The 18,451-nt window shown below is 27.3% G+C and overlaps 3 protein-coding genes and 3 long non-coding RNA genes across 19 annotated transcripts in view; 2 read left to right on the top strand and 4 right to left on the bottom strand.

Annotated features, from left to right (window-relative positions):
• The window catches only part of LOC113798157 (uncharacterized), a 35,767-nt gene extending 34,465 nt beyond the window's left edge, over positions 1–1,302 (bottom strand). The window contains exon 1 of one of the 4 annotated variants that reach the window (XR_012847010.1): positions 1,061–1,302. The gene's annotated coding sequence lies outside the window, so the exon portion shown is untranslated. The remainder of the gene's footprint in view (positions 1–1,060) is intronic. The other 3 variants (XR_012847012.1, XR_012847011.1, XR_012847015.1) reach the window with 3 other exon arrangements.
• A 1,057-nt stretch (positions 1,303–2,359) lies between these two features.
• LOC142646001 (uncharacterized) lies at positions 2,360–5,466 on the bottom strand. Of its 4 annotated transcripts, XR_012847023.1 has the most exons (5): positions 4,890–5,466; positions 4,630–4,793; positions 4,244–4,568; positions 3,958–4,171; positions 2,360–3,044 (listed from the first exon to the last, which is right to left on the bottom strand). It is a non-coding gene; the product is annotated as an uncharacterized LOC142646001 (long non-coding RNA). The 4 variants fall into 4 exon arrangements; XR_012847021.1 differs by lacking the exon at positions 2,360–3,044 and having other exon boundaries at positions 3,643–4,171; XR_012847025.1 differs by lacking the exon at positions 2,360–3,044 and having other exon boundaries at positions 3,643–4,171; positions 4,244–4,478.
• A 136-nt stretch (positions 5,467–5,602) lies between these two features.
• On the top strand, positions 5,603–14,827 carry LOC142645993 (uncharacterized). Of its 3 annotated transcripts, none has more exons than XR_012847003.1 (5): positions 5,603–6,076; positions 6,164–6,664; positions 6,741–7,944; positions 8,024–8,826; positions 14,661–14,827. It is a non-coding gene; the product is annotated as an uncharacterized LOC142645993 (long non-coding RNA). The 3 variants fall into 3 exon arrangements; XR_012847001.1 differs by lacking the exon at positions 14,661–14,827 and adding an exon at positions 8,896–9,321; XR_012847002.1 differs by lacking the exon at positions 14,661–14,827 and adding an exon at positions 8,896–9,321 and having other exon boundaries at positions 5,604–6,076; positions 6,535–6,664.
• LOC113798159 (very long chain fatty acid elongase AAEL008004-like) lies at positions 11,308–14,367 on the bottom strand. Of its 6 annotated transcripts, XM_075823773.1 has the most exons (4): positions 13,627–13,751; positions 13,356–13,506; positions 11,931–12,608; positions 11,308–11,833 (listed from the first exon to the last, which is right to left on the bottom strand). In XM_075823773.1, exons 3-4 carry the CDS (start codon positions 12,426–12,428, stop codon positions 11,510–11,512), a joined length of 822 nt encoding a protein of 273 aa, XP_075679888.1. In that variant the 5' UTR covers positions 12,429–12,608; positions 13,356–13,506; positions 13,627–13,751; the 3' UTR covers positions 11,308–11,509. The 6 variants fall into 6 exon arrangements, with proteins under 6 accessions (XP_075679888.1, XP_075679890.1, XP_075679887.1 ...); XM_075823775.1 differs by lacking the exons at positions 13,356–13,506; positions 13,627–13,751 and adding an exon at positions 14,187–14,367; XM_075823772.1 differs by lacking the exon at positions 13,627–13,751 and having other exon boundaries at positions 13,356–13,607.
• Positions 14,828–16,798: 1,971 nt separating the features above from the next.
• LOC113798158 (very long chain fatty acid elongase 7-like) lies at positions 16,799–17,884 on the bottom strand. The gene is made up of 2 exons (XM_027348645.2): positions 17,606–17,884; positions 16,799–17,490 (listed from the first exon to the last, which is right to left on the bottom strand). The coding sequence occupies exons 1-2, from the start codon at positions 17,882–17,884 to the stop codon at positions 16,939–16,941; spliced, it is 831 nt and encodes a 276-aa protein (XP_027204446.2). The 3' UTR covers positions 16,799–16,938.
• On the top strand, positions 17,133–18,133 carry LOC142645995 (uncharacterized). Its single transcript, XR_012847005.1, has 2 exons — positions 17,133–17,273; positions 17,346–18,133. It is a non-coding gene; the product is annotated as an uncharacterized LOC142645995 (long non-coding RNA).
• The last annotated feature ends 318 nt before the right edge of the window (positions 18,134–18,451 follow it).

Genomic DNA, 18,451 nt, shown 5'->3' with positions numbered 1-18,451 from the left:
GGTTGCAATTACGATTTCAATCAAATGACAAATGTGTTTTTTGGTGTATTGTGTTTTGTTTCATTCTCTTCTCTTCTGTTGTTGTTTTAAATGGTTTTTAAAATAAGAAATGCAACATTCTTTTTTCAACTTTTTGTGAATCGTTGTTATCCAAAAAAAAACAAAAAAACAAAAATGAAGTTAGAAACAAGTGATGACGATGACGGACAAACCAACGAATGTATCAATCAATCAATCAATCAAATGAATTGATTAATCAATTGAATTAATTAATGATGCGAAAGATTTTTATTTGCTTTTGTTGTTGCACTGAAATTAATTATCATCAAATCTTATAAACAACAACAACAACAACAAAATACCACCTTTGAATATTCATCTCTTTTTTTTTTTGTTTACTTTCGACGAATTGATTAGAGTGGTTTTTTTTTCTTTCTTATCATATCTGGATTAGCTAAAAAAGCTAAAATATATATTCGGTAGTTTTTCAAATGACGTAAAATGGTTCTTTTTTGTCGAAATAAAACAAATTTCTTTTTCCAAAATTGGAATACGGGAAAAACGCATACAGAGAAAATCTTTCTTTTTTTATCATTCGAGTGGCTACCTTATTAATCGCAAGGAATATAATTTTAGCAAAAAAATTGCGGCAACATTTTTTGCAGAAACAGAAAAACAGAAAAACTTTATCATTCAAGGACACCATCATCATCATCATCAGCAACATTCAAAGCATCATAATCATCATAATGATGGAATAAACAAAACAAAAAAAGATTTGAATGACAGTATTAGTGTTCCATGATGATAATGACAATCAATTTTTTGTTTTGTCTTTTTTTTTAAGTTTGAAAATCCCATCATTCATTCATTCATTCATTCATTGATTATTATCATCATTTTTTTCTCTCACTTGAATTCAATCAAATTTAATTTCAAATTTGTCATTGGAAATTGATTGATTGATAAAACAATTCATTCATTTTTTTTGATGATAATTATAGATGAATCGAATCGATTGTTGATTTGTATGTATGTTATACAGAAATAAAACACCTACCTTTATGATGGAAAAGAATCAAGCACACACACACACAAAGACGATATTCAAAGCCGGCGAAACACTTGAAACCAATAATCACTGGACACACAGAGATTCGACGATATTTTTAGGAATAATTCAACATTTTCACACACATTTTCACTGAAACATTTTCGCTGAATCCATTTCATTGGATATTATCACCATATTAAGCATCAAAAAACCACGTGTTTTGATGGATTGCCGATTTGTATTGGTGAAGATTACAAATTTCAAAAGAATCGTTGTTAATTTTGAAGAAATTCTTAAAAACCAACAACATTTTAAAAAAACATTGATAACCATCGAGTAGATAATAATTTTCTTCAAAAAAAATTATTTTAAATTTAGTTAAAATTAATCAGCCAACGAATGTTTGTAAAAAAAACTTGTTTGTAACAACAGAAACAACTTCTGGTTTTTTTTCAAACTGAAATTTTTACCTGAAAACATTTTTTTTCATTCATTCATAGAAATCACGTACTCTTTTCTTGAATTTCTCTTTTTTCTTCGCAAAAAAAATATCCTATTCCATTACATTATACACAGGTTATAAATTTGAAATGAAATGAAAATTTCAATCATCATCGATGTTTGTGAATGGCGACGATGAAATGCTTTTCATTTCATATGATTTAACGACGACGACGACGACGTCATCCGTTTATTTTTGTCGTCTGCTATTTGAAAATTGTCCAATTGTGATTCGTTGAAAAGTAACGTCATCATCATTCATACCGGATTCACATGTTTTTGTTGTTGGTTGCGTTTGATCATTGTTTCTGGATTTTCTATTTTTATTTTTGCTTCGAGAAACAACAACAACATCAACCAAAAAAGGAAATGAAACGAAATGAAAGTAAAATAGAATCGGCGCGCATAACTTACATTTTATTCATTTTGAAAAACAAAAATTGGCCAATCAGCCTCGAGTATTGGCTGTTTTTGGATTCGAATCAGTAATGAGAATCTTCTCTAGAAAATTATTGAAATTTCCGGAAAAAATTTGCCTCATTATTTGATCAAAAATGGTCGAATTTTCATCAAATGTTGGTTCAAATCTATGAGAAAAATGGGATGTTCAAAGTGGAAAAGAAAAAACAAAACGACCAACCACCAGTGTTAGGTCTCGGTCGATAATTTATCCCAATTATTTTTCCCGGTTATTATTATTACCGTTGTTGTTGTTGTTATTTACTTCTTTTTTTCGGTTAATCTAACAACGAATGACATGAATTGAATGAACCAACAACAAAAAAAAAGTAGAGTTTTCTTTTTACCAGAATTAATACCCGAATTGTTTGGGAGAAAGAAAAAAAACCGACAATGGATGCAAGTGAAAAAAAATGAATAAATTGGAAAATGAAATGAAAAGCTTTAATGATGGTAACCAAAAAAAAACAACATTAGTCCCGCAAGTGAGAGAACGGGTTAGATAAGCTAGAAACAATCGATTCAACAACAACGATGATGATGATAACGGTGATAGTGGAAAGAAAACGACAGAAGAAGAAGAAGAAAAAAAAGATAAATGAATCTAGGAATTACAGGAAAATAATGAAACAGAATCGTTTTGAAAATCGAATGAATTGTTGTTGTTGTTGTTCATTAATCCTTTTGGTATCATTTTGTTCTGCTTTTGGAATGTTTTTCTCGATCATTTCGAATCGATCGAAATTCTTGTCGAATTTTTCAATTCATTTCGATTCTGTTTTCATCATCATTATCATCTAACGATCACATCTTATAGATTTTGTTGTTGTTGTTGTTAGATGGATAGATAGATTGTAAATCATGTTCATCATTCATTCATTTCATTTGAAGTTTTCGTTTTTCCCCATGAAAATAATTTGATTTCCTCATCGTACTTTGATCATAAAATTCTGGCCATGAAGATTCATTGAAAAATGGTACAATTTTTTTTGGATTGCCAAACAGCATATCTGAATATACGGGAAAATATCTATGTGTAACCAAATAAACAAACAAAACAAAACAAAACAAAAATTAACCAAGGTTATCATTAACAAAAACAAACAAATGGAAAAATTTGTTAAAAATGTCTTTGTTTGAATAATGTTTTTTGTTTTTGCTGTTCAATTATCATCATCGAATTCGATAATATCGATAATTTGTTTGATATCGATAGATCTTTTCGAATGAAGAGATAGAAATATCAATAAAAAGCAATTATTATTAGAGAAAGATCCCATTATTATTATCATTATGATGATGATTATGAATTGTCATCAATTTTAGTCGCTTTTTCCACATTTATGAATCTTTCGTTTGTCATTATACCTTCTTTTTTTTTGAATGGATATTCGTACACGCACACGTTCAAATATGAAGAATATTCTTTTTTGCTACACGGAGTTGGAAAAAAAGAAAGAAACGAACAATTCTTAGCTCTTTTCATTGTGTGTGTGTGATAATTCGTAACTAATGTTTTCGATGATGATGATGATGACTAATTGAGACATATATAACGACGACAAGAATCACTAAAACAAAGCGAAAAAAAAGAAAATTTTCTAACCCAGAAAAGAAATTATTATCATGAATGTAATGTATATTTATGTTTGTCATTATTTGCGAATGAAAATTTTTATTCGATCTAATAATGATAAATGAATAGGCCTAATTTTGGAGATAACTTTTTTTTTGTTTTCATTGTGAATTTAAATAATTAAATGTGACGGTTTCGGGTGTGGAATCACGAATAGATCGATAGATCATTGATCATTGAGAAATGTTTTTTTTAGTTAGTTTCGGGTAAAAAACAAACAAACAAAACTATTTCATAGGTGAGATTAGAAGGAAAAAAAAGGGTGGTAGGAAAATTTCCCGGAAAAATTTTTCCCAATAGTCATTACATTTGCTGAATGATTTCTTTTTTCTTTGTTCAGGAAAAAACATTCCGAATGAATATTGCGTCAAAATGATATGATTACAAAATGTTGAAACTTTTCGTTTTTTTTCTTGCTTCCTAAAGTTTTGCTGTTTGTTCTTGGTTAAATTTCTTCAATGCTCGATCCATTTCAATTTTTATTCGGTTTTTTTTTCATTTCGTGAATTGATTAATTTCAACTTTTTTCAAAACGAAAAAAAAATCATACTTGTAATGAATTGAAATTGAAATGAAAAAAAAACTTTACTAACCTTATAACGATGAATGATTAAAAAAAAGGGGAACAAGGAATTGGAAATAGTGTTTGGCCATGATATCGATTGATCAATCGATCAAATTGAAAATTTCACCAATTATTTATTTTGTTGACTAAAATGTTGGGCAATGTTTTCATTTCGTACATACAACGTTAACCAGTCAAATGATTACCATCATCATCATCGAAAACTTTTAATAGATTTTGTTTGAATCGTTAAATGTTGGCTGCTGAATTCATTTCAATGAATTGATCATAATGATGATGAGAAGGACGAAAAGTCATACGAAGAATAAGAAAGAAAAAAGAATGAATAAAAACTTTTGATTCGAATTAAAATTGGAAATTCTGTATTCTTTGATTCTGTGACAACACACCTACCTTTTATTCGGAGAATTTTTTTTCCCAAAACAAAAAAAAAAGAAGTCAAAATTGAATCGAATGTGACCCATCGATTAGTGAGGATGATGATGATGATGATGTTTTTGCCGCTTTGCAATTCAAAAGTTTCACCAATGGAAAACAATCAAATTATTTTCAGTTAACTGTACAATTCATTCCAAAAAAGAAAGAAAGGAAGAAAGAAATTCACTATGAAAAAGATGCAAAATTTGATTAGTAATTAAATTATTTCAATTTACCATTCGTAGGAATGAATTTTTTTTGGGAATCAAAATGAAAATGAAATAGAATAAAATGTATAAGAATTGGAATAAGAATATTCTGTAGAAATAGCTTTTTATATTGTTGTTGTTGAATGAAGAATAAGAATATATAATGCTAATGATGATGCAATAAACGGTTAGATTCGTTCGAATTTATATTGAATCATTGGTCTTCGAAAAATAGAAATAAAGAATAATGTTGTTGTGAATATAAAATAATAAAAGTGGAAACCATTTATAATCATCATCATCATTTATTCTTCAATTCTTTTAGAATTCGATTTCGTAATGATAATTCACTTTTTATTCTTCGAATACTTATTCTTATGTCGCAGTCGTCGATTGTTTTCGTTGAACGTTATAAATGAAATAAATCCACATTGAAACATGGAACAATCCATACATGGATATACCCGATTTAGAAATTCATTTGTTATTATTTTTCTTTCCGTTTTTTTTGTTGGTCATGGCTTAAAGCAATAATAAATTATCAAGAAAGAAATACAAAAACACCAGAAAAAAATTACGAATTTTTCATTCTTGTGTTTACAACAACAATGATAATCGAATATATTTGGTCCGGAATGTGATGAACAAACACTCGACAACAATCGATAGTTGTTGCCCAACAAATATCGATAGTATCGAATAACAGAATTTCACAATAATCAGAATATTTCATATTTCATTTTCTACTTTTCTTTTTTTGTTTTTGATGGAAATTTATTCAAATTTCATTTGTATATTCAAAATTCAATTTAAATCCCTACACACACGTGAACCCTGTTTGAAATAGAAAGAAAGAAAAAGTTTGAATTGCTAATCAGTGATGAAAATATATTTATTTCCTCTGTCGAAATGAATCTGAAACAATCGAAAAGAAATGTGAAATCATATGACGGTCGAATGATGAAAATGAATCAAATTCAACCAAAAAACAAAACAAAGGGTACATATAATCAAATACGATCCAGAATCCAAAAGACCAAATGGAAAAATTTCGATTTCAAAAAAAAATATATCGACATTTTGACATTTTAAGTAAATGCTTCTCTATGTTTGTTTTTTTTTGTTTAAATTCACCCGAATAAATGAATGATGATTCAAAACGAAAATGTGAAAATGGACTTTTCAACACAATGAAGAAGAAGAATTCAAAACGAGTAAGTAAGAAAAGTGAAATCATTCATTTCATTTTCTAAATCCATTTCCAAAATAAAGTGTTGTTGTTGTTGTTGTTTTTCACACAGCATCAATATATATGAAAATTCTGCTGATTCTTCTGTTCTGTTGTCGGAATTGGTTTGAACATTTTTGAAGTGAATTAAATTTCTCTCCATTTTCCATTGTGAATATATTATTATTATTTGAAGTTTATCGAATGAAACTTTTTTTTTATCAAAATCAAAATCAAATCTTGTGTGAAATTTTCGGTTCGAAATATGAGATACTCCCCTTAATATAAATGTGTTCGAATTTGGAATTTGAATTCGAATGATGGCGGCTATTTTGAATTGCAAAGTTGTCAAAGTTTTTGTTTGTTTATAAGATTTTTATCATTCGATTTTTGTTTTTTTGAATTTAAAATCAAATTTTAAATTTATCCATTTATCTTCCAAAGTTATCATCATCATCATTGTTATTTTGTTTCAATATTGTGATATGTTCAAAAAAAGAATCACTCTGAGTCGAATAATCATCAATGGAAATCATCATTATGAATGGAATATGAACAACAACAACAACATTAGGTAAGTATACTTGAAATTGTTTTCCATTTTCTAAATCTTCTTCTCTTTATATTTTTTTGTGGAAAATATTAATTAGAAATATCGTTTTTTCTGGAAGCCAGTGAAGAATGAACCGAAGTAAAATGAAAATGTCAACATTAAATTGAGTAAAATCTCTACACTCGCCATCCGATTTACTGATTCAACGAAAAAAATGGAAGGCCAGAAAATTTTTGGAACGAAATTGATCCAGATTAATGCAGAAAACACACACACAAAGCAAAGCAAAAGCAAGATAAAAACATATTTAAACTTTCAAGATTTTGTTTGGATTTGGAAAAACAATTTCTATTTCTGGTCTAACGAATTATTCTTCTATGTGTCCACATTCTGTTTTCATAATTCCTTAAAGATCCATATGAGAATCGGATTGTATGATTTTGAATGATTGAACGCACACAAAATACCGAAACAATCAAAAGAAGCTTTTCGGTGTGTCCAAATTCAATCAGAAACAAACAGAAAGAAAGAAAAAAATTATATCAAACACACGCAAATGGCAATGATGATGATGAATTAAAATTAATCCGATTAGTTTTCATTTCATAATAATAATAATAATAATCATCGATGATGATGATGATCATCATCATTTCGAATGATGCAATGGACAAAAATGGAATGAAAAGTACATACAACAACAACAACAACAATTTTCTTTCGTCAACGATGATGATGTTGTTAATGTTTTTTCATAAATTTCAAAATGAATTTTCATTATGAAATTTATGAAAAAATTATTGCAAACGAAAGGATTGTGGTCGCCAAAAAGCATTTTCAGCATTTGTAAAAATGAATCTTTTTGTTTCACCAATGATGATGATGATGATGATTAATCACTTGGAATTAATCTCAATTTTTGAATTTTCATTTTCACTTCCAGAACAAAAAACACGGTATACACTGGCGTGTTAATGTGTCGTCCTTTTTTTTTGGTTGTTGCTGGTGAAGTTTCTTTTGTCGAAATAGGCAACCAAAAAAAAAAAAAAAAAAAAAGAAAAAAGAGAAATGCCATTGATATTGTCATTGCCATCATCATCATCATCATCATCATTATCAACCAAGCACAAAACGACGTTAACGATAATTGATGTTCATTTCATTTTTTTACTCATTCACTTTCACTTTCATCATCATCTCATTATATCCCGATAATAAGATAATGAATTGAAAATGCAAAATGATTGATTCAACATTACCCCAAAAAAAATCGCAACATATCATCATCATCATCATTACAGGTCAGGAAATTCTCATTGAATAATTGTATAAAATTGAAAACAAAAAAATCTTTTCTCTGTCTCTGTTTTCTTATCACAGATCTATTGTTTCAATTTGAAATAAGACAAGAAAAAAAGAAAGAGATAAAAATTGAATAATGAACGGAAATGATCATCATCATTTGTTTTCAACCCGGTCGTATTCGCGAGTATAAAGAATCCAACAAAAATGAAGCTAATAAATTGGTCGCATTTTGTGATTCATTCATTTGATTTTCATTCAAGATTTTTTTTTCCATTGAGAATTCATTGCTATTGAAATTGGTGTGAATAGAATCCAATCAAACAAAAAAGAAAAAAAAATTGAATAACGGTCCAATTATTTTGAGATCAAATTATTTTCTCTCTTTTCCATCATCATCATCATCATCGTTGTCGTCGTCGTCATCTACTTCGCTAAAGATTCTTGCAACCAACAAAAAGTTGAATCAATCATGAATTTTTTGCTTGCCGTCTTTTTCTTCACATCGTATATTCGAATTATTATAATAACTCAGCGGCTCGATTCATTCATTGGAAAATGAAATTTTCGACAATAATCACGTTTGAAATTGAAATTGAAACCAAAATTATTGTCATCATCATAATCATACGAATGGTTGATTATTGATATGATGTGTTTATCAAACAGAAAAATTCAAAAGTTGTTACATTTTTGAATAAAGATGTATCGAATTCGTTTTTTAACCAAAAAAAAAAACGATTCTCAAATGACAAATAAAATTGGTCAAATTGTTATTGGAACATGATATATCGATACTACTAAAACAATCGATTGTTTTTTTTTCATTAATATTCGAATCATGATTTGAATCACACAACTGCAATTATCTCGATTATCAAGTAAGTTTTTTTCCCAAAACCAAACTTTGTTTCTAATGTTTTTTTTGGATTCTAATTGAATGAATTTAGTAAATGTTGTCGTCACTATCAACATTCATCAAACATACTCTACATATATATCGATAATGAATTTTATTGTCATTATAATAATTAATTTGCATGCAATTATATTGTGCAAAATCAAAATTTTTATGACGATGATTATGATGATGATGATGATGGAAACATTGAAATAATTAAAATATTCATATTTTGACGATGAACGATCAAAATCTTGCATTTTTCAAAACAAAATTATTGATGCAAATATTATCAATTTGCATATTGAAATTTGATTTTTATTATAAAACCGAAATACATTTCATATAAAGTTAGTTTTTTCTTTTCACATAGTTTTAGTAACTTTTTTTTTGCTTCATAAACAACAACAACAACAAATATTGCACACTTGAATTTAACTTGTTCAATACATTGATTGATTGATTGATTGATTGATTAACCCATCAGATTGTAAAAAAAATGATAATAATAAATTCGTTTCATGTATCAAATCAACGAAGAAAAGAGAGATTTATATTGATGATGATGATGATGATAAGTGGAACATAGCACGTGTGTGTGTATGTGTAACATGATCTTGATCATCAAATGAAATTTGAATACTTTTTTTTTGATTTGATGGATTATTATTGTTGTTGTTTTTTTTCTGGTCTAGACTAGGTAAAGTATCAGTTTTTTTTCGCCCCTGTTCTGGTTAACTATATTTGATTCTAATGATTGATTTTGATTGATTATCAATCGATCATCTCTTTTATATATTTGAAATTGACTTTTTCCAACAAAAAAAAGATTACTTGTTTATGGAGTGGATTTTGTTTTTTTTATGATCAAATTCTTTCATTTTACATTCGTTTTACAATTGGCGCTGTTGTTGGTAACATTCCATTTTATTTCTCTGGTTGTTGTAACAGCAACTTTATAAAGAATTTTTTTGAAAAAACAAAATTTAATGTTAATGATCTTGACACTTGAATGATCATTGGAATATAATTTGGAGATGCGTGAAAAAAAGTGCGAAATAGAGAAAATCAAACACTAATTAAACTTCTTTTTTTGAACGAGAAAAGTTCCAGCAGCAAACAAACAAAATATTTGACTTTTTTTGAAAAATTTCCAGTTTCCTGATTTCACTGATCCAATACTCTACTATACACTATAGGTATTAAGTATTCATCCACATTTGGATTCATCATCATCATCATCATAATGATTGTTGTTTATCGAACCGAATTTCCAGTTTCCAAAAAAGAAAAAAAAATCTTGGAAGAAAAATGGAAAAAACTTTCCATTTTTTTTCGCTGTTGAAACTCGGTATACCATATTTAACCCTCTTAGGTCCATTAGTCAAAATGTCAATATGTTTCGATAAAGTGTTTGGGTGGGTGGTTGGTGATGATGAAAGCTTTGGAAAAAAAATGTGCAGAGTCAATAAATTTTCTGCGTTTGTGTTTGTTTGTTTGTTTGTTGTTGTTTATTATCGTTGTTGTTGTCGATGAAAATCTGAATTTACAATTTTTTAAAAGAATTTTCTTCAAATCGAACGGAAACAACAAGGAAGAAAAAAAGTTTTCGGAAATTCGCGATTTTTTTTTCTCAACAAATTAACAGCTTAAGAAAATATTTTTTTTTTCTTCAAATAAGATTCTGGATCGATTGTATGTATCGAATGACAAATTTCTTTTTCTTTTCTTTTTGTTTAACATTGTAATGAAGAAATTGGTCAAACTTGAATTCAAATTCATACTGTGTGTATGTGTGTTCAATGCACCGTAACATCCTAATATTGGTTATCGGATTCTGATCAAATGAAGAATTTTTTTTCTTCTTCAAACTTTGTCAATATATATGTTCGCTCTATCGATATATATCAAATGTTCATCGATATTGTCTAAAGAAAAGAAAATATTTCAATAAAAACTTATTGATCAATAAAATCATTTGGATACCTTTTTTCTCTCTCTCTCTCTCTCTCACTTATGGTTATTTTTTCATTGGTTATTTTCTCTCTCTGATATTGTCCATTGGATATTTTCTTTGTTTTTTTTTATTCATTTATTTCGGTCATGATATCAATTTGTTTACGGATGATTTACACTTACCAAGAGAAAAAAGGCCAAAAAAACCAATAACATTAATTTTATGATAGAGAGAAAAAAATCTTTGGACGATAACTAATAATAATAAAGATAATGAAAAAGGGAGAATTACAGATTTCATTCAATGATAATTGGATTGAAATTGATTAAAATGAAATCCAAAAAAAAAAAAGACAAAGGAAAACAAACAAACAAAAATTGTTTTTTTTTCGGATGGAAAAAAATGGATCCATTCAAATGAATTATGAAACTGCTATTGCCATCTGTCGATGGTAAAAGCAAACTTTACAATTTTTTTGAAGAAAATTTAAATTAAAATTCCTAATACATTATCGATAACATTTATTTTATGACAACAAAACAAAACAAAGCAAAGAAATTCACAAAAAAAATTATAATAACATAATTAGAAAGTGCAAAAAAAATAATAATAATAATGACAGTCCAAGAAAAACAAAATGTTAAAGAATAAGAATATTGTCAATCACAATTATATTGAAGAAAAAAAATAAAATTCCAATTTCATTTCATTTAGTTTTTATCATACGATTTGTACTGCGATATGATTGTATATAAAATTGACCAAACAGATAAAGAAATATAATTGCCTGTGATATTGGTAATGTACGATATAATAATGGATAACCAATATGAAATAATTGTAAAATTAAACCATATGTACCAATAATAGCAAATTGTGTTAATTGTATACGTGTTATATAATGTTTCCACCAAAGATATGGTTGTATTTTATCACCAAATGATGATAATGCATAATATGTATACATTATTACATGACAAAAACAATTCAGCATTGCAAATAAACCAAGTACAGGCATTGTTGGATTTGTCTGTGATTATTTTGGATTTGGATTTGAAAAGAAACAAGAAAAAATATTCATTAGTTTTGATTTTGGATGTTTTAAAAAAAAATTTCAACAAACATACCCATGATGAAATCCAACCAATAATCGGTACAGAAATATGATGATAAATATGTAATGCTGTTAATTGACGATCTTTTTTTCTTAATATGAAAAAAAATGTATCAAAATAATCAACAAATTTTGTCCATTGATAATAATAAAACATATTAATAATATGCATTGTATTCGATGTACGATCATTTATTGATGGAAATTTAAAATCAAATAAACGTTGACCAAAATTTAACCATAATAATGATTCATAAAGAAAATAACCATTTATAATAACCATTGTAATATTATATATTAACATTGGTGTACGTAATACATATGGTTTACGTTTACGCATCCATCTTTGTCCAAATACAATAATAGCCAAATATGCAATAGTAAATCCAGCTAATTTCCATGGTCCATTTGACATAAGCCAAAAATTTACTGTACGTGGATCACAATAACGATCCCAATAATTGATTGATTGATCAACAGGTATGATACGTGCTGATGTTGATGTTGCCATTTGAATTTTTTTTTTTGTTGATTGACTTTAGGTTGATTGAAAATTTAGGATAATCAATGACACACACAGGTGAAAGGTTCAAGGTGAAAGTTGTTCTGGTTTCGAAATTCACATTCACATTAATTGATTTGAATCGTCAATTTGTTTTTTTGCGATGAAAAACATGAATCACCTGATAACCTGTGTAATTTTAAGTAAAAAAACATCAAAATTGTTAAAAAATTATTTTTAAAATCATTCGGGTCAACAAAAAAAAAAATTTTTGCTTCATTCAAAATCGATTATAAAAATTATCAATTCTTTTACTCTCTCTTCGGACAAAACTTTCAACAAATGATCTTGATTGAAGATTTTAAAAAAAGTTTGATGACCCAAATCATCACCAACACACCAAGTGAAATTTACATCAAAAATCATCTAATTTAATTTGCAGGGAATTTTAGGAATACCTAAATTGAGAAACATATGAATCAGGTGGATAATCAAATTGAAAATGAAAAAAAAATATTATTATTGTTTTTGGTTTGTTGGTTGAAGCAAGCAAAAACAAAGCAAAAAAGATCTTAAATTTCACATCTAATCGATAATCTATTTTGAGAATCACATGTGTATGGTATGTGGGTGTTAAATAATTTCCTTTCTTTTCACTAGAAATGATCGATATGATAATCTTGATCGGGATTATTATTTTTAAAAAATTTTATTTTCATTGCCGTTAAGCAAAAATATATGAAAAAATAACCATAAGTGAAAGTGAAAGAAATAAAGATTAAGGAAAAAAAATACGAATTAACACGCACGTACACACACACACACCTACTACCTTTATTGTGAAGGAGAAACTAGAAAAAAAGATTTATTTATTTTTTACAAAACAAAATCTGATGAATTTAATCTATTTTTAAACAAATTTTTCTTATAACTTACCGATTTTTTTTGTTGAATGTTTCAAATGAAGAAATTATAAATGTTCTTATTTTTGTTTCAACATGAATTTCAACAAATGAACAACAACAACAACAACCGAAAAACTAAGCAAAAATTATCAAAAGATCAAGACAATGTCCAATGTGTTTGTCTGTGAGATTTTAAGAGAGTAAGAGAAAGAACAAAAACAAAAAGAAAGAGAATGAATGAATGAATGAATGAATTCACCAAGTGTGTAAAATAATGATAAAAAAAGAAGGAAATGACAAACCAAATAGCGAAAAATCGTTGGTAAAATGAATGAAATTTTCATTTCAATTTATATTCAGTTTTTTTTTTGATGGAGCGAATGGAGGGGGAGGTAAGAGAAATTTATTCGATATTCTCGTTATGAATTTATCGAGAATTTTTTTGTATATCTAAATAAATGGAAAAAAGTAAATAAGGATAAATTCTTGTTTTACGCAGATAACCCAATGAAGATAAAGTAAAAAAAGATAGAATTAATTCTTTTTTTTTACATTTACAATTATTTGACAGAATGTCAAATAATTTGACAACTGTGAAAAAAAAATTTTACAATTTCCAATTAATAATCTTATCTTGGAAATCGAAGAAAATGTAATGTAATTAAACATTTTTTTTTCTTTACTTTCTTGGTTGAAATTTTTATTTAGAATTTTAAATAGGCAACATGTTGATTCATTTTAGTTCATGTTTTTTTCACACTTGTTCGAATCATCATTCAAATACATCATTCATATTTATCACTGGTCTGATGATGATTATTTCTGGTGAAAAAACATTCACATAAATAACAATAACACCTACCTGGTTTTTTTTTGTTTCTGAATTTTCAACTGATTGATTGATTGATTGATTGATGATGATGAATTAGGATTTGTTCATCATCATCGTTTGATTTGGATTCGGATTTTTCAAATTTTTTACTTCTTTACAGTTTTTTGAAGAACTAGAACAAGACGATAACAAATAGCAAACATACAACAGAGATGGACTATATTTATATATCGAATCAATATGATTGATAGGATTTGTATTTTTGAAAAAAAAATCAAAAATCAAAATGTAATTTTCTAACGAATCATAATCATCATTTGTAATATTGTAACAATGGGAAAATTTGCCGGAAAAGAAAAGAGAAATTTTTCCAACAATTAAAAAAAAGAGGAGAATTTTTCTTATCATCCGAAATTCATAATGTCCAAAAAAAAGTTCATCATAATGTTTGTTTGTTTTTTTGTTTTTTCTCCCCCTCTCTCTCTATATTTGAATTTCAACCAGAAAATTGCAATCGGAAAATCAACTTTTGGTGCTGAAGAAAAAAATATTCATGATTTCAGAGGAAGGGAAAGTGAAGACAACAAAAATTAACAACAACAACAAACCAAAACCGGATTTGTCGTTCAAAAAAACTTCTCATTTCTAGCTACTGGATGTACGTATTTTTTTCAAATGAACAAAAAAAATCCATGTTTTTAATAAAATCATCAACTGTCAATCATCATCAACAACAACAACGAAAAATCTGATTCGGTACATATTAGATTATGGTTTTCGACAAAACAAAAATTAAAAATAACAACAAAACAACAGCAATAATGGCCATGGTTTTTTTTAACGTCAAACAAAAATCGAGAATCAATAAAATGATAAAAGATTTGAATGAAAGCCAAAGAGAGAGAGAGAGAGAGAGAGAGAGAGAGAGAGAGAGAGAGAGAGAGAGAGAGAGAGAGAGAGAGAGAGAGAAATGATGTCATTTTTTTTTGATTGAATCTTTTTTGTTTCTGAAAATTTTCCCATCAACATATCAGTATTACCAACAACAACAAAAAAAACCTGTGACATTTCTTTCATCATCATTTAGATGAAAGAAAAAACCAATGTTGATTTTTTTGCCGAAATCATCATAATAAGATGAAATGTGAGAAATTAATTGTATTTCGATCGTTTTTTTTTCTTTGTTTACTTGTTAAAAATTTTTTTCTTTTTTTCTTCTTTGTAATTATCATAACGATGATGATGATGTAATTGAATCAATGAAATTTTTATTTGAATAAAACCGGTATAAAATGTGAACATCATTTTTTGTTTTTTGTCTTAATCAAAATGTTTTACAAACGAAGTAAAACGATGTGAAGAAATTGGAATATTTACCTTCAGAGCAAAATAATAATAAGAAAAAGTGAAAGAAATATTTGCCTTTTCGCAAAATAAGCAAAAATTGTTTCACATATCCGGAATGTCATTTCTTTTTTTCTTTGTTGGTGATTTTTGTTTCACCAAAATCATCTAGCCAGGTAGTCTGACAAACCTTTTTCCTTTTTTCTTGCCTGCTTTTGTCTCCCCTTTCTTTTCTCCCCTTCAAATTAGCAAAAAAAAAAATAGAAATTCCATTCTCTCTTCATTATCAAACGGAAATTGTTTAGCAGAAAAAAAGGAAAACAGCAGAAATTATGATTCAAAATGGTTATGATTTGAAGAAAATGTAAAAAAAAATATTTTTCTGTCGTCGTACGGTTGACTTGATTTATTTTTTTATTTATTTTTACAATGGCTATTCAACCGATTGAAGGTCATCAAAGGTATTTTATCATCATCATCATTAAAATTTCATACTATTCTTGGCTATTTTTACAATGACAAATTACAAAAACAACAAAAAATAAAAATGAACGGTAGTGGTAGCAATAGGTAGGGAGGTGTTTAAATAGACTAATTTTTTTTTTGGACAGAAAATTTTGTGCAAAAAAAATTTCAATGCCATTTTTGTTGCCAGAAAAAATCAACAACTAATTGGACGAATACCGATTCAACTTGATTTTTATAAAATCTTAATTACATTTCTTATTATAGATCAAATAAAATGTCTTATTTCTTTTTCTGAATTTCCGTTTTTTTTTCACTTTCCATTTCAGAAGGAAACTTGCATTTTTTCTCTTGAATATTTCCAGGATATATTCACCGGATTCAATGAATTTGGCTACAGATCAACTTGTGCTGTTGTCTGATTTTCGCAATCGTTTCGCAAGATGATGATGATGATGATATTGTTTCATTGAATTCTTAATGGATGAATAGATTTTTTACTTGGTTATTAAGTAATCAGAGAAAAAGAAAAATTCATTCAATCAAATTCATAGCAAAGAAACAGCAAATCAATATGGGAAAAAAATAGCAACTTTTGACAAATGACATCAATGATGATGTGTCCATATTTATTGAATTGACATTTTTTCATTTTTTTTTCATTTTTGAAGAATTGATAAGATAACAAGGTTATTCGATAAATGTCAATCAATCAATCAATGTCCGTAACTACGTGATTACGTTATACGGAGAAAAACTATGCAAATATTGGCGAATTTGAAAATTTTCTTTTCTAATTTAATTTATTATTATATTAACTTTTCAACAACAACAACAAAAAAATTTTGTATTTTTTTTTCATTTTAATTACATAAAAATTACAATGTTTGTTTTGTTTTTGTTTTATAATTTGAAAATTTCAGCCCAATGAATATTGTTTGTTTGTTTGTTTGTTTGTTGATGATCCAAATTTTTAATCCAATTTTTTATTCGAATAAGATTTTACATAAAAATGTGAAAAGAAACCGAAAAATATAACCGGTTGACTAGCGGCAATCCAAAATGGTCCGGATGGATAATCCGATACAATAAATACAATAATACCATATGTTATTAATAAAATGAATTGTATTATTTGTAATATTGTTAGATAACGTTTCCACCAAAGATAACGTTGTATTTGTGGACCTAATGCGGCCAGCGCATAATAACTATACATAATAACATGTACGGCTGAATTCAGAAATGAAAATAATGAAATAGCCGGTATGCCAACATGATACCAAATATAAAGCCAACCAAGTATAGGTACAACTGAATGATGATAAACATGTAATAAACTAATTTGATTATATTTTTTTCTTAATACAAAAAATACAGTATCCAAGAGATCGATAAATTTTGTCAACCAATATAGATAACATGACCAGATAAATTCATTTGCTTCATTTGTTGTTGGTGTTTTTAATTCATTCCAACGTAACATTTTAAAATTAAATAATTCACGACCAAAATCTAGCCAATACTGAAGGGAAAAAGGGGAAAAAGATTTGAAGAAAACAAAAACAATTGAAAATTGTCAACAAAATTTGAAACAAACAAAATATGAATGATGGAAAACAACAACAACAACAACATACCAATGATTGTATAAGAAAATAACCATTTATAATGACCATCGATGTATTATAGATTAACATTGGCCATCGTAATTGATATGGTTCACGTTTACGCATCATTGCTGGTCCCATACGTGTTACAAAAAATAGATATAAACCGATAACAAACAATGTAGGCCATGGTCCTTCACGTATCAATGGCAGACCATTTGAACGTGGATCACCATTTTCTTGCCAATATTGTGATACATAATAACGAATACCACGATTAGAATTTTCACTTTGAAGATTGGCTGCCATTATTTTTCGATTGATGTTTTTTTTTTAAATATCTTCAGAGGAAATTCCAGGCACGACAACAACAACAACAACAACAAAACTTGACCAACAGAACAGATTGAAATGATGATAAATATGAAAAAGTAAATGATCGATATTTTAGCAGATTTTGAATAATCACTGATTTATCTCACTAAAATTTTTGCTAAATCTTTTAAATTTGTATTTGTAATTTTGAATTTAAAAATAATATCACAATATCAAGAATTGGCTGTCAAAATCTTAATTATTATCTATTATATGATTATATAACAGTATTGATCATCATTTTGATTTCAACATGTTTTTTTTTGATTTCAATGATTGATTTTAAAAAGACACACACACAAAAAGAGAGAGAAAAACCATAAATTTATATAATGTCCATCTGGAAAAATGATAAAACTAGACTGGATAATTTATTTTTTTCCTTGTTTGTTTCTCAGGTGATGAAGATGTAAATTATCGTTGTTGTTGTTGTTGTTGTTTTTTTCTTCTTTGATTTCATTCTCAGGTGATATATTTTTTTTCAAAAAAAAACACCATCAT

Source organism: Dermatophagoides pteronyssinus, unplaced genomic scaffold (assembly GCF_027571235.1).
Source record: "Dermatophagoides pteronyssinus isolate colony J.1.1.1.1 unplaced genomic scaffold, Derpt_VIB-CSIC_2022.12 sq0036, whole genome shotgun sequence".
NCBI lineage: Eukaryota > Metazoa > Arthropoda > Arachnida > Sarcoptiformes > Pyroglyphidae > Dermatophagoides > Dermatophagoides pteronyssinus.
The sequence above is the reverse complement of the archived record's forward strand: the minus strand, read 5'-3'. Positions and strand labels throughout refer to the sequence as shown.

Coding starts and splice junctions, on each gene's coding strand:
- LOC113798159 (XM_075823775.1), bottom strand. CDS start 12,428: ATGGCAACATCAACATCAGCACGTATCATACCTGTTGATCAATCAATC. Junction 11,834..11,930: donor TTGGTTGGATTTCATCATGG/GTATGTTTGTTG, acceptor AAATAATCACAG/ACAAATCCAACAATGCCTGT.
- LOC113798158 (XM_027348645.2), bottom strand. CDS start 17,884: ATGGCAGCCAATCTTCAAAGTGAAAATTCTAATCGTGGTATTCGTTAT. Junction 17,491..17,605: donor ATTTTCTTATACAATCATTG/GTATGTTGTTGT, acceptor TTTTCCCTTCAG/TATTGGCTAGATTTTGGTCG.